Source organism: Mus caroli, chromosome 11 (assembly GCF_900094665.2).
Source record: "Mus caroli chromosome 11, CAROLI_EIJ_v1.1, whole genome shotgun sequence".
Lineage (NCBI taxonomy): Eukaryota > Metazoa > Chordata > Mammalia > Rodentia > Muridae > Mus > Mus caroli.
This window is the reverse complement of record NC_034580.1, coordinates 70,625,636-70,640,166: the sequence shown is the minus strand read 5'-3', so window position 1 is coordinate 70,640,166 and position 14,531 is coordinate 70,625,636. Positions and strand designations below refer to the sequence as shown.

General features: G+C 43.0%; 1 protein-coding gene across 2 annotated transcripts in view; it reads right to left on the bottom strand.

Annotated features, from left to right (window-relative positions):
* Positions 1 to 1,522: 1,522 nt before the first annotated feature.
* Positions 1,523 to 14,531, bottom strand: part of Crk (CRK proto-oncogene, adaptor protein) — a 28,167-nt gene continuing 15,158 nt past the window's right edge. For both annotated transcript variants that reach the window (XM_021177079.2, XM_021177080.2), the window contains exon 3: positions 1,523 to 5,028. In XM_021177079.2, coding sequence (XP_021032738.1) covers positions 4,891 to 5,028 — 138 coding nt within the window. In that variant the 3' untranslated portion in view covers positions 1,523 to 4,890. The remainder of the gene's footprint in view (positions 5,029 to 14,531) is intronic.

Here is a 14,531-nt window from a genome sequence, read left to right as displayed (position 1 = left end):
AGTATAGATTAGTATCAACGGGTTTATTAGGTTACACAAGCTATAGGGAACAAGCCAGCTAAAGCCACACTTTTACTGTCAGTAACAGGTCTCCATGTTATTATCCAAGAGCTGGCACCCCTGGGAGTCATGATATAATTTTCCATATAGTGTTTTAGAACAAAGTATGCTGGACATACCCCTGATGCTTTGAGGAATGGGACTCAGCCTTTTTGAATGTGGCTAAAGCTAAAAACTAAAAAATGACACAACCAAGTAAAGACTCGCTGTATGTATAATACAATAGGGAGTGACTGGATTACCCTCCCCTCTGTGAAAGAAAAACACACAAAGGGCTGGGAAGCACTCACCCGCTCAAGAGCAAACTATGAAGAACATTTTATATAACTATGAAGGATCATGTAAGTAAATGTGGCTGAACCTAGTCTGAACTTCCAGAGGACCAAGGACACTGGAGAAGCAGCTGAGGTGCTCTTGAATCCCCAGCACACCTGTGGTGGCTTGAATAGGAATGGCCCCATAGACTCTTGTGTTTAGAAGCTTGGCCCATAGAGAGTGACACTGTTAGAAGGTATGGCCTTGTTGGATGAAGTGTGCCACTGTGGAGGTGGGCTTTAGGGCCTCAGACTCTCAAGGTAGCTGAAGTGGGTAGTCTGTTTCCTGCAGCCTGCAGATCAAGATGCAGACCTCTCAGCTCCTTCTCCAGCACCATGTCTACCTGCATGAATCAGGCAAGTAACAGACTAAGCCTCTTAAACTGTAAGACAGCCTCAATGAAATATTTTCCAAGAGTTGCTGTGGTCCTGGTGTCTCTTTACAGCAACAGAAACCCTAAGACAACTCCATATGAGGAAAACATTCAACACTTCTACGGTTTTGTGGTGCTGGGGACTGAAGCCAAAGCCATGATCTTTAGTGTTGGGTATCTACTTTCCCTTTGAGACCCATTGCTAGTCCTCAGCAACAGCTGACTTCTGGGAGCCAAGCACTCTGGTAGGCTATGAAAATGTAAAAACTGAAAAATTACTCATGTTGTTAGTTGAGCTAAACAGTCACAAAAATAGTATGTAGGCAGCATAGGATGCTGGTGGCGCACACCTTTAATCCCAGTGCTCAGGAGGAAGAGGCGGGTGGATATCTGTGAGTTTAAGGCCAACCTGGTCTACAAAGCAAGTTCCAGGACAATCTGAGCTACACTTATGGGGCTCGGGAAGTACCATTTGAAAGGAGCACCACGAAGGTAAATGGGATTTGAGAACATCTCTAAGGATGTGTGAATGTGTGGACAGGGAGCTGGATCATGAGGAAGACTTAAGGAGACTGTCCAGGCGGGGATGAGCGATTGAGCCTAGCTCACTTTCATTACAGCTTGTGTGGTAGCTCCTGCAGCTCTCACGGTCCCCTCTGGGCCTCTTCCCACCTCTCCTACACAGGCACCCCTCCCTCCACATGAAGTTCCCTGAGTGAGACATGGGCTGTATGAACACTGAGACTTTGTAAAGGAACCCGACATGCAACATAGTAAAGCGGTGGACAGTTTATTTTATTGTCAGAAGCTGGAATACACTTCCCACCTTGCCGTTAATCTTGCATATGCCAAAGTGGGATCCCCCTGGAGACGGCATTTTCCCTTAGCTCTGCACTAAACAGGCCTACATCTGTGGCAGCAACCAGGAGGCTGAGTCTAAGGCAGAGAGTATCATATAGGCAATAATAGGTAAAATTTGTCTGTTAGGTATTTAGTAGACAGGAGTCTTGCTTAGTTGCCTACGCTGACCTTGAACTCCTGGGTTCAAGGAATCCCATGGCTTCAGAAGTCCTGGAATAATCAGCACAGGCCACCGTACCTTGAAACTTGAGCCACAGCTCCAATACTGGAGTGAGTAGTGTCAGTGTGGAGTGCTCTGCACTCTGGGGACGGGTGGCATGGACACACAGAAACATATCATCTCTGCTGCTGTTCCTACCCTAGGACTTTCCCTGAGCAATTGCTGCTTACATTAAAAAGGAGAAATGAATGGAACGTCCACAGCAGCACTCTCACAACAGGCTGTCTCCAGTTTGCAGAGTTCCCTATCACACTGCCATCTCACACTCACAGAGACCCATTTCCAGGCAAGTCTGGTGTTCTCTGTTCACAATGTGCTTCCTTTATATTCCATATATATGATTTTCATGTTTCCTAACAGTAGTGTGATACTTTCTAGAGATCTCATCGCATACCCACCATGTATGTAACAGTTTATGTAACTACTAATGAACAGTTGAGACACACACCTTCTATTCCTTAAAAACACAAAAACTCACTTTTGTGAAAAATATTTCAAGATTACTTTCTCCAAAAGATCACCAAGCCAAACATTTGGCCATACTTTTATTTACTACATATACTATAAACATATACAATACATGCTACAAAAAAAACATTTTAAAATTTAACTGTCAAGAAAGTGAATAGTGTTATAATACAATGGCACATGTTCATATTTTATTTCAAATTGGTTTGCTTATAACCCATTTCAAACCATTAATAGTGAAATGTTACTTGTGGAAAATTAAAATTATCTATTTGCATTATTAATAAACAATTTCAACAAATTAATAAGAATTAACCATGTCAAATATTAGTATCCAAAAATGGGCTCTTGCAGAAGTGATTATATAAAACATAGCAGCCAATTTCAGTTTACTTTGCTCTGTGACAATGTACATACGCATCTGACTAGGATTATAGCACTTGCTATTTTTGGAAGATATTTGTAAGAAGTCCTTTGATCTCTTGAGGTCCAATAACTGCTACACCCAGCCAAATCCAACCAAACAGTTCACGTAATGGCTCTGAACTACTAATCACTGAGGAGTTCGTAGGATTCACGGAGAGCTGCAGATCCCATTCCCACCACATATAATGAAGAGACAATACAAGCCAGTGACGATGATTTTCTAAGAAATGTTTTAGATGCCATAATTTCAGGAACAGATTTTTTTTTTTTTGAAACAAGGTCTCACTTTCTAATTCCTGACTGTTCGGGAAGTAGCTCTGTAGACCAGGTTGGTCTTGAACTCAGAGATTCACTTGCCTTTGTCTCCCAAGGGCTAGGACTAAAGACATTCACTATCACACAAGGCTTAGGAAAACAGGACTGACTGTGCATTTGGATTTACAGAATCTATGCTAGGTGAAAAATGAAACAAGCAGTCAGGTGCAGTAAGTCACGTGCTACAAACCTGTTCATTCAGTTATCACTGACCACCTATTATGAGCTCAGCACTGGGCCAACATCTCTAAAGTTGAGTATTACTGTTTTTATCAAGCTACAGTGAGGTAAAAAATGTATTAAATTAGCATCAACTCATTAAATCTGCCTGTGGTAATGTATGCAATTCTATGCCAACTGGCGTCCCCGGGCCATACAACACACTTCTGCACTCTGTTCATTCTTTCGTACAAAATCTCTACACACATGTGCTCAGCAATGTGCTAGTCACTTCAATCACATGATTTGGTATATGTTCAGTGAATGCAAGTTCATCATATTAATCTACACAAGACAACTAAGAAGGTAAATTATTTTTCTAAAATGAGGTTCAAAGCAAAGTATAAGGTGTTTCTATTGGTCACCTACACCAGAGACCAGAGACCAGCAAGTGCCTTTATCACCTGAAAGTCTCATGTTACAGTCTAAAGAAACCCTATAATTTGTGGCCTCAGAGGCCTAGTCTCTGGAGCATCTGACCTCGTATAAATCATTCTCTACTTTAAAGGGCTTATAAACTAAATCTGGACAAAGGAGAACCCAAATGAAGGCAATTTATAGTGTAATATACTTCACCAACTATTAAACCATGTAAAATGATACATAAGTAATTTACGACTGGAATAGTTTTCAAAGTCCCAATCCTACTCAAATGCATAGAATTCTAACCTGCCTTTTATACAACTTGCACATGATGCAGAGGGCAAAGTTTGGCCCTTGATACCTTCTATAGGATACAGTAAGTGATTGGTCCTTCCACTCCAAGTAGAATCTGAGAACTTTAAGCATCCCATTAGGATACTAGCAATCAGGAAAAATGGCCCTGCCAGATCTGTCCCATGAGTAAGGTGAGTCTTGAGCTGTGGTAGCAGTGTGAACCTACGATGCCCCCTTGGGGGAAGGCAGAGAGCTGGGAGTTTATCCACTGAGTGAATCCAATACTGGCTTAAAGCTATGCACTGGATAAAGTGCTCTGTACATCCTGCTTCTCATCTGGAATGAAGACATACACTATCCTAAGAATCAAGCCACTTATAGGTACAGGGGAGGAGAGTAACAAGGAAAGAATCCAAGAAAAATCCAAGGAAGACAAATGCCTCTAGTAGTGTTCTCAGAATCCTCAGGATTTGAAATGTCAGAATGAGTCATACAATGGTCATGGTCCATAAATGCAAATGCAACCCCGCTGGGTAATATTCACACAGTGCATGATTACGTCATGGGAGTGGGGAACAGTCTGCTGCCGTTTGACAGTATGGATTCAGAATGAAAACAGAACCTCTGAAGAATTCAGGGTCAGCAGTGAGTAACATTCTTTTCCTGCCCATCAGCTTTCCACAGGTTGACCTGTTTTGCCCAAAAGAAAGGAGGCAATGTATTTACGTCTTCTCATACAGGCACGGCCACTACCACCTAAAACTGCCAACTCAGAAGTTAACCACATAAGCCCTCCGGTTTCGTACCCTGAACATGGTAAATACAAGTGAGAATGGAGTAGTTCAGTCTTAAAAAAGATCCCAGGTAACAGAATGCTTATATAAACTAGACTGCTTTGACACCTGTAAGAAAATTGTATAGATGGCATTGGGGGGAAACAGATTGTTCCATCTGTCAGCAAACTGTCGAGCTATACTCAGCTGAAGTCCTCATCGGGATTCTGTTGATCCAGCAGACGGACATGTGTGAATGGGAAGTGACCTCGTTTGCCATTACACTCCCCTTCCCACTGACCACTCACATTAATCTTCGTAACCTTTACCAGCTCACCGACCTGCAGGACGAGAATAAGGAGAGCACTTTATTTCCAGTTAAGAATGCAAGGTGAAAATCTCCATTCTCTGTTAGGCATACCCTGCCCACGTGATTGCTCTAGGGCTGATGTTATAGAAATGGCTACTCACTACCTCCCCAGCCCCAGCCACCAGAGTGGTTAACTTGTGGTTAATGCAGGCAAAAAGAAGGAGTGGTGTTAGCAATGAAGAAAGACACTGAGAATACAGAAAGTAAAAAGGACCCTAGAAGATGATACTGTCTGCAAACCTCAGCATGTCTAGATTGAGCTAACAGTCTCCTCTGTTCTACGATCCTCAGCCGCCCCCACCACACCCCACATCATCTGACTTAGGGGATATAAAGCCTAACCCTCCTTGGCAGATGTGGCAGCATGCCTGGCCCTATCCTAGGACAACTTTCTCTCATGCACACTGTGGCTGCCGCTGCTAGCTCAGCAGAAGGCGACCACAGCAAGCATGCTGCATTCGGCCCCTACTGTCTCTCAGCAAAAGCATCTAAGAGAAGGTACAGGCCAGAACTCCAAATCCTCCCAGCTCCCCATAAATGTTACCTCTCTCATATCTAGTAGCTGACTTGCTGTTCCTTAAACTGGCACATATTTATTACCCAATTAGGGACAAAGGGAAAAAAATCCACTAACTACTATAGCTATTACCAGCCAACTATATCACTGCTTCCACTTATAAAATGTTCCTTGTGAAATCAAATATAAAGTTTTAACAAGATATAACTCTGTCCTACCACAAACCTAAGACAAGCTCGGTATGACAAATGAATTCACTGAGGCAAAAGACTGAACAATAATTCAAAACACAACAAAAAGATCCTGACTAAAAAGCAAGATGACTGGGACTAGACAGATGGCTCAGTGGTTAAGAGTACTGAATGCTATTTCAGGGGCTTGAGCTCAATTCCCAGCAACCACATGGTGGCTCACAACCATCTGTCATGGGATCTGATGCCCTCTTCTGGTGTGTCTGAAGACAGCTACAGTGTACTCATATAAATTAAAAAAAAAAAAAAAAAAAAAAGCTGGGGCTGTCAAGATGGCTCAGCAGGTAAGAGCACTAACTGCTCTTCCAAAGGTCCTGAGTTCAAATCCCAGCAACCACATGGTGGCTCTCAACCACCTGTAATGAGATCTGATGCCCTCTTCTGGTGCATCTGAAGACAGCTACAGTGTACTTATGTATAATAATAAATAAATCTTAAAAAACAAAAAAGCAAAAACAAAAAAGCAAGATGACTACTTCTTGTCGCTTGAGTTTTACACAGAACACCATGTGTTTTGAGTGTATTTGAGTATTCTATAGATCTTAATTTCTAAGTCTCACAATAAATCTCCAGGATAACAATTTGATTTTATAGAAAAAGTGGAGGATTAGGACAATTACGATCTTTACACAGCTTACGACTTAAACTCAGAATTACCTGACACCAAAACTCATGGTGCTATTAGATGGGGAACTTTGAAGCTCAGCCATAGGAGGCTTCAGGAATTCTCAAGAATCTCTCTAGTAGTCACTGGTCAATGCCTACTCATGGGAAGGCCAGGGATGATCTATAGAACCAGTCTGATCTCAGTAACAGGGAAAATTCTTGCTTACTGGTCTGTCCGTAAGTTCCCCGAGGAAAACCCTGAAAACCACAAAGGACTGATGTGGCTGTTTAGATAACAGAGAAACAAAGCGGACCAGAGGGGAGTAATGGAATAAAGTGTAAGATACAGAGGGTGAAAAAAAGCTAGCAGCTCCAGCTGCCAGTGCCACGAGGGCCAGGGCCACCTAGGCAAAGGCAGGAGGGGCCTGCAGACCCACAGCATCTCGGCGACCACCGCACCCAGGCCTGGACGCTCTGGCACTCACTCAGCTCATCTTAACATCCAAGGCGGCTGACTGTGGGGACCACAGATTGTTATATAGTCCTCAAGGACCCAAGACATCAAAGTGAAATATTACTTGCTAATGAAGGTAATCTAAGGCTTGGGTGCAGCTCCCCGATATGGAATGCACATGGCATACACATGGCCCTAGACAAAGGACACAGGGAACATTCTGAAGAGTTGGAAATAAATACTTTTGAGTTTCGTGATTATCATACCCATACCTGTAAATGCACTGGGCAACACCTGTTAAGTTTTATAGGTGAACAAATGAGTTTACACCTCAGTAAAAAGGGGGAGGGCTCAGTCAACATACTACTTAGCTCTTCCTAGGTCTTACATCAGCCCACCTGTCATCAGGCCTTTTCTCCTTTAAAGAAAATGGGGCCAGAGGCTACTAGAATTGTGTGCACCATAAGCAAACCTTTGGACAAATCAAAGACATCTTTTCTCTCCCTTTTCTTTTATTCTTGTTATGTGTGTGTGTGTGGTTTTGATTTACTGTATTGTGAGGCAGGGCTTCCTTACTATGTAGTTCTGGCTAGCCCCAATTTCACAGAAAGCTATCTGTGTCTACCACCCAAATACTGGGATGAAAGGTGTTTGCTAAGCCTGGCCTTATAGCCATCTTTAAGATATAGATTCTCAAGGTGGTGGCATAAACCTTTAATCTCGGCGAGTTGGTGGCATGTAGATCTGAGTTTGAAGCCAGGAAGGTCTACAGAGCGAGTTCTAGAAAAGCCAGGGCCACTACAGACGGAAACCCTCTCAGAAAGAAAAAAAAAAGATATAATTCTCCTGGTTCTACGCTCTAAAGGAGACTCAAAAAGAACAGTATCTTTTTTTAAAAAAATTTTTTTTAAAGATTTATTTTGTAAGTACACTGTAGCTGTCTTCAGACAGCACCAGAAGTGGGAGTCAGATGTCATTACAGATGGTTGTGAGCCACCATGTGGTTGCTGGGATTTGAACTCAGGGCCTTCGGAAGAGCAGTCAATGCTCTTAACCGCTGAGCCATCTCTCCAGCCCAAGAAGAACAGTATTTTAAATATAAAATTTGCTTTTTAAACTCATAAGTTCTTAGTAGAGAGATCAAAAAGATGAAATGACTAATTTTTACATGGCCCTGAGAACATGTAACCAGTCAGCTGGGCTAATAAAACTCCCTAAGGTGGCCTTCATCTACATACTCTTAAAATTAATAACCCTTTGTGCCTCACAGGGTTGCCCTCTTGAAATGTTCAGAGTTCTCGGGGGCTCTTGAGGTCAAGGACAAAAGCCAAAGGGAATATAACTAACCTTAAAAGAGCAGAGCTGTCACTGAAGCCCCACGAGACGGGTTTCCCAACAGTTTGGGAAAAGGGCAACTGTAAATGCTGGGGCATTAAGACCAGTCCTTGCTGTTTGAGAGAGCCAGAGCTATGTATGTACTTTCTCCTGTTAGACATCAACTCACTACAGCCTGGTTTTAAAGAGAGATCCAACACTTAACACTTCCTTTCTTCTATCTTTCTGACCTGACGTAGGCTGACTTTGCAGTCACGCAGCTGAGGATGAACTGGAACCTCTCAATGCTGGGGTTGCACATGTGCACCACCTTATTCACTTTGTACTATTTTATTTCAGTCTGTTTGAAACTGGCTGGCTGGCCTGGAATTCACTACATAGGGCTGCCCTCCAACTCAGAGATCCTCCTGCCTCTGCTCCCCACAAGTGCTGGGATACAGGCCTGTGCTATAAAGCCAGTAGAACAAAAGTGTCTGCCCCAGCAGTGCTACAAAGCTTTTGTTTTTCTTTGTTGAGGTTTGTCTCACTATTGATTCTCAGAGGTCCTGGCACTTGCTTTGTTGATTGGCTAATCTGCAGATTATCCTCCTTTATCTATCTGACTGCTGGGTGCTGATATTATAGATAGAAACCATAACGAATAGTAGAAAAGACAAGACCTGTTTCTCTGTGTAGTAGTCCTGCGTATTCCGGAACTTGCTCTGTAGACCAGGCTAGTCTTAAACTCAAGAGATCCTCCTGCCTCTGCTCCCCACTCTTAGAGTGAAGGGATTAAAGATGTGCACCATCCCTGCTTAAATCTTACAATCTTAAAATACTTTCGTATCTTCCTTTGAATATAGAGATTACAACAGTTATAACACTACTCATTTCCAATTTTATTTTGGGTTTTTGAGACAGGGTTTCTCTGTGTAGTCCTGGTTGTCCTGGAACTCACTCTGTAGACCACACTGGCCTTTAATTCATGTACATCAGTCTACCTCTGGCACCTGAGTGCTGGGACTAAAGGCATGCATCACCATGCCCTACTTATTTTATTTATTTAGCCCTACTTAATTTATTTTTATGTGCATTGATGTTTTGCCTGCATGTGTGTCTGGGTGAGGGTGTTGGTTGCCCTGGAACTAGAGTTACAGACAGTTATGAGCTGCCATGTGGGTCTTGGGAATTAAATTGGGTCCTCTAGAAGGGCAGTCAATGCTCTTAACTGCTGAGCCATCTCTCTGCCCATCATTTCAAATTTTAAATTAGTATAAGAATCAGTTGGGGTACATGGTACAACATCTTTTTTGTTTTTTTTTTGTTTTTCGAGACAGGGTTTCTCTGTGTAGCCCTGACTGTCCTGGAACTCACTTTGTAGACCAGGCTGGCCTCAAACTCAGAAATCTGCCTGCCTCTGCCTCCCGAGTGCTGGGACTAAAGGCGTGCACCACCACTGCAAGTTGAGTGAAGAGACTAGAGGCCAGCCTAGGCTACTGTAAGATCCTATTCTCAACATTAACCATAAAAATAAGTAAGAAATAAAGAAAAAGGGCCTTAAAACCTACTATCAAGATGCCCAAGAGCTCTCGGTTGAAAATGACCTTTACTTAACTTCTGACCCTCCCACCCCTACCTCCCAAATGCTGGAGTAGTGGGCTGCGCCACCACAGGCTTGGATTATTGTTTTCCTGAGATAGTCTTGCTATATAGTTCTAGCTGACCTGGTACTAAGCTATATATTATTCTAAACTAGCCTTGACCTCACAGTAACCCTCCTCAGTTTCACAAGCACTGACTTTATAGGTCAATTCAGCTTTCTTCTGTTTCCTCCTTTCTCTGGAGGAGAGGGTAAAGAAGGAAAAGGAGTCAAACAGGGTCTTGCTGTGTAACTTAGACGGGCCTTTTATGTTGCAGCTTCCCTGGTGTTACAGCTCCAACATCCTTTTACCAGTTTGTTGCTCCATCTGGTCCTCATCCTCCCTACAGATCCGGCAACATCCTCAGGAGCAAGCCTGAGGATGAAGCATCAAGCCATCGATAAAAGGGACTAAATAGGGTTGCTGGCTCCCAGGAAACCAAGTCAACTGGCATGTTTTCCAGCTCTGTACAGCTACCCAAGTCAACTGTGAGCCTAGTGAAGACATTATCAGACCCAGAATGAACCAGGAACAAAGCGATACTGAGCTCTCCTCCCCAGGAAGTTTTAGCACACACATGTAGAGTCTGGTTTTTCTTCCTACCATGGGGATGGAACTCTCCAGGCTTTGATGGCAAGCATCCTTACCTGCAGTCATTTCACCAGCCCAGCAATATTTTTGAGACAGTGTTTCTCACTGAGCCCATCGTTATGGTTTTGCATGGCCTGGCTGTCCCGTGAATCCCAGGGATTCTGTGTCTGCCTCATCTGGCGCTAGATTTAAAGGCACGTGCTGTTGCTCCTCCCTTTCTATGCGGGGGCAGGGACCCAAACTCAGATCAAGTCTTTCTGTGGCAAGACATCTCCTCAGGCCTGTCCAAATATTTTTTGGCAAAAAATATTTCAAGATTTGTCTGAGGGAGAAGTTAAGGAAACTATAGCATTCTACGGCAGCAATCAGCAAACTACTGCTTCTGAATCCAATCTAGTTTGCTGTTATGTAAAGAGTCTGCTTGTCACTGTGTGTGTCTATATGCCTGCCGCAGACGTCAGAGGCACACTTTGTGGAGTCAGTCATCTCCATCTTGTTGTGCAGGGGTTCGAGGGCTACATTCTACTCTGCCACTGTAACCAAGACAATAAGTGGACCATAGCAAGTTCCAATAAAGCTAGCGAGACGGTATGAGAACTTGTTTCAATATCTTTTAAGACTTGAATTCAACTCTGAAAAGCCAAATAAAGGACAAAGGAGAGGTTAGTTTGGTGGATGACACCTTTAATCTTAACTGGGAGGCTGAAGCAGAAAGAGTGCCTTTAGTTTGAGGCAAGCCTGGGCTACAAGTGTTAAGGTCCTGCTTTAAAAAAGAAAAGGCGCCGGGCGTGGTGGCGCACGCCTTTAATCCCAGCACTCGGGAGGCAGAGGCAGGCGGATTTCTGAGTTCGAGGCCAGCCTGGTCTACAAAGTGAGCTCCAGGACAGCCAGAGCTATAAAGAGAAACCCTGTCTCGAAAAACCAAAAAATAAAAAAATAAAAAAAAATAAAAAAGAAAAGGCTAGGGGCTGGAGAGATGGCTCAGTGGTTAAGAGCACTGACTGCTCTTCCAGAGGTCCTGAGTTCAATTCCCAGCAACCACATGGTGGCTCACAACCAACTGTAATGGGAACTGAAGCCCTCTTCCGGTGTGTCTGAAGACAGCTACAGTATACTCATATACATTACAAACAAACAACAAAAAACAAACACAGCTGGGATCCAGGCATGGTGGCACATACCTTTAATCCCAGAACCTGGGCAGTAGAGACAAGCAGATCTCTTGAAATTTAAAACCAGGTTGGTCTACATGGTAAGTTCTAGGCTAAGGCTATACAGTGAGACCCTGTCTCAAAAACAAACAAGTCCCCACTCCCTCAAAGAAAAGTTCAACAAATGGAATTTCCTGGGATGGGGGAGGGGAAGAGAGTAGTACAATGGTAGAGCACTTACTTAGGATCCATGAGAGGCCTAGATTTTAATCCTTAGACTACAAAAAAAATTTTTTTCTAAAAATTAATATTACGAGACCTAAAGTCTTCAAAGTGTGTCAGGCATGGTACAACTCACACAGAAGTGCCAGGAAGCATTTTAAGATGCTGAGAGAAACACAGTGATATTTGATCTGTATTGAGTTAATAGGCTTGAGGAAGTTCAATTTTGACATTAGGATACACTATAGATACTTGAAAGATGTCATGTATATAAAGTTGGGTTGTAGAAGTTTGTAATGATAAAATAAACCACTTGGGAGACGGAGGCAAAAAGATCAGGATTAAGACCATCTTCACTACACAAGGAAATGGAGAACAGAATGGGCTACAGATCCAGTCTTCAAAATATCAAGGTCTGGACAGATGGCTCTAAAGGCACTTGGTGAGTTTAGTCCCACATGGTAGAAGAGACTTGACTTCCACAAGCTGTCCTCTAGACCTCCACATATAAAGTTATTACATGTATGTATTCCCAAAAATAAACACAAAAACATAACAAAACATAACCCTTTAAATATTTAACAACAAAGAAAATAGAAGCAAGAGTGGTCATAGGATGTGAATATGAGCACAGTACAAAAATGTCACACAGTTGTTATTTGTATGTGTAACTCACAAATACAAATGCTAGGGAAAGATCAGAGTGCAATGTCAACATGACCCCAGGTCTGAAAACTAGAGGGCATCTAACTGATGAACACATCTCATGAGACAAGTTATGACAGTTATTTAATGCTGAACTAAAAATATTTTCTTTTAATTACATTTATTGTTTTTAAAAACAGCCATTAAGTTATTAGGATACAAATACTTAAGACTGAATCCAAGCATAGTGACAGAGGTTTGTGATCTCAACATTTGAGGGCTAAGTATACATACCTGCTTAAACCCTAACTTAACAAGAAAACAAGAAAAAAGAACTTGTAATTAAAAAACAAAACAAGAAAAACATCAAAAGTATTTGAAGGTTAAGGAGGAAGATAATGTTCAAGGCCAGCTGATATCAAGATCAGGCTAATTTATCAAAATCTCATCTTAAAAAAGTGGATTTGTGAGCTGGGCTGTGGTGGCGCAAGCCTTTAATCCCAGCACTTGGGAGGCAGAGGCAGGCGAATTTCTGAGTTCAAGGCCAGCCTGGTCTACAGAGTGAGTTCCAGGACAGCCAGGGCTACAGAGAAACCCTGTCTCAACACCCACCTCCCCAAAAAGTAGATTTGTTATTTCCGAAGTTGTGTGTGTATGTGTCTGTGTGTGTTTGTATGCAGGCACGCACATGCTAGGGATTAAAACTAGGGCCTGGTTCATACTATACAAGTGTTCTACCACTGAACCCCAGGCCCTGTTCCTACCCAAGGCCACTCTTCCCAGAGCTCCAAATAACAATGCTGAGAGTCCAGAGGAGGAGGATGAGAAGAAAATGAAATGCCTGTCTCCATGACCAGAAACCTATTGGTAGAGTTTCAGAAAAATGCAAATTAGAGATATACCACAGGCCTGCTCTTCATAATCTCAAACACCACAGGGATGAATGAGTCAAAAGGCACCATCACTCGTCTCTTCTCACTTTTACCCTCTTTCCCGTCTCCATTCCCCTCCCCGAGTTCTATCCACATGCTCATGGCTGGTCCCTACTCTTCCCCCCGACACACACACCCTTTCTCTGTCTCTACTCCCTCAACTCCCTCCCCTACTCATGACCTAAATAAACTATAGAAAAAAAAAAGGGCACCATCAATGTGGGCCCAATTAGAGATGCAGAGTTAGGCCACTAGTCTCTCAGCAGCACACTCTTCTCTGTCTCATGTGTGTCATGAAAAGCAGGTTCCCACAGAGCAAGAGCCCTAGGAGGCAGTAGTAGTGAGATGGTCTCTACAAGTCAAAGGCAGGCTTAGTCTACATAACAAATTACTGACCAGCCTGAGGTACACAGTAAGACCTCCCCTTCTAAAAAGGTCTCCAAGTATGAAACTATCCAAGTCATCTCAAGCCTTATCTATCAGGCTAAATCAGAAAATGGAGACTACACTTAAAAAAAGCAGCACTGTTCTGGATAGTCTACAGAAGCATAAAATAAGCTTTGGGATCTACACTTAGAAGTTGAGATTTATCGAACAATGTGGTAACGCATGCCTCTACTCCCAGCACTAGTGTGAGGCCAGCCTGGGCTACATACCAAGATCCTGTCTTAAAAAGGCTAGGTATGGTAGCACACACATTTAATCCCCTAATTTGGGAGGCAAGTTTTGTATAGTATTTCAAAACTGAGAAAACAATTCAACCATTTTAAATCACTGATGCCTCTAATTACCAGAGACACCCTTAAAAATCATCTCTCTTTGGGCTGGGTGAGATGATGGCTCAGCAGCTGCTCTTGCAGAGAGGACCCAGATTCAGTTCCCAGAACCCACAACCACCCATAAGTCCAGTTCTGACCTGATATATACAAACAGGCAAAACATTCAACATGTCAAATAAATCAAATCTTTCTCCTCGCCGGCCAGGAATGCTGCCTCACACCCCAGTCTGTTGTCACTAAGGTCTACAGTCAACGTCAAGAGCCCGTCCACGCTGGGCAGTGGTGGCGCACGCCTTTAATCCCAGCACTTGGGAGGCAGAGGCAGGCGGATTTCTGAGTTCGAGGCCAGCCTGGTCTACAAAGTGAGTTCCA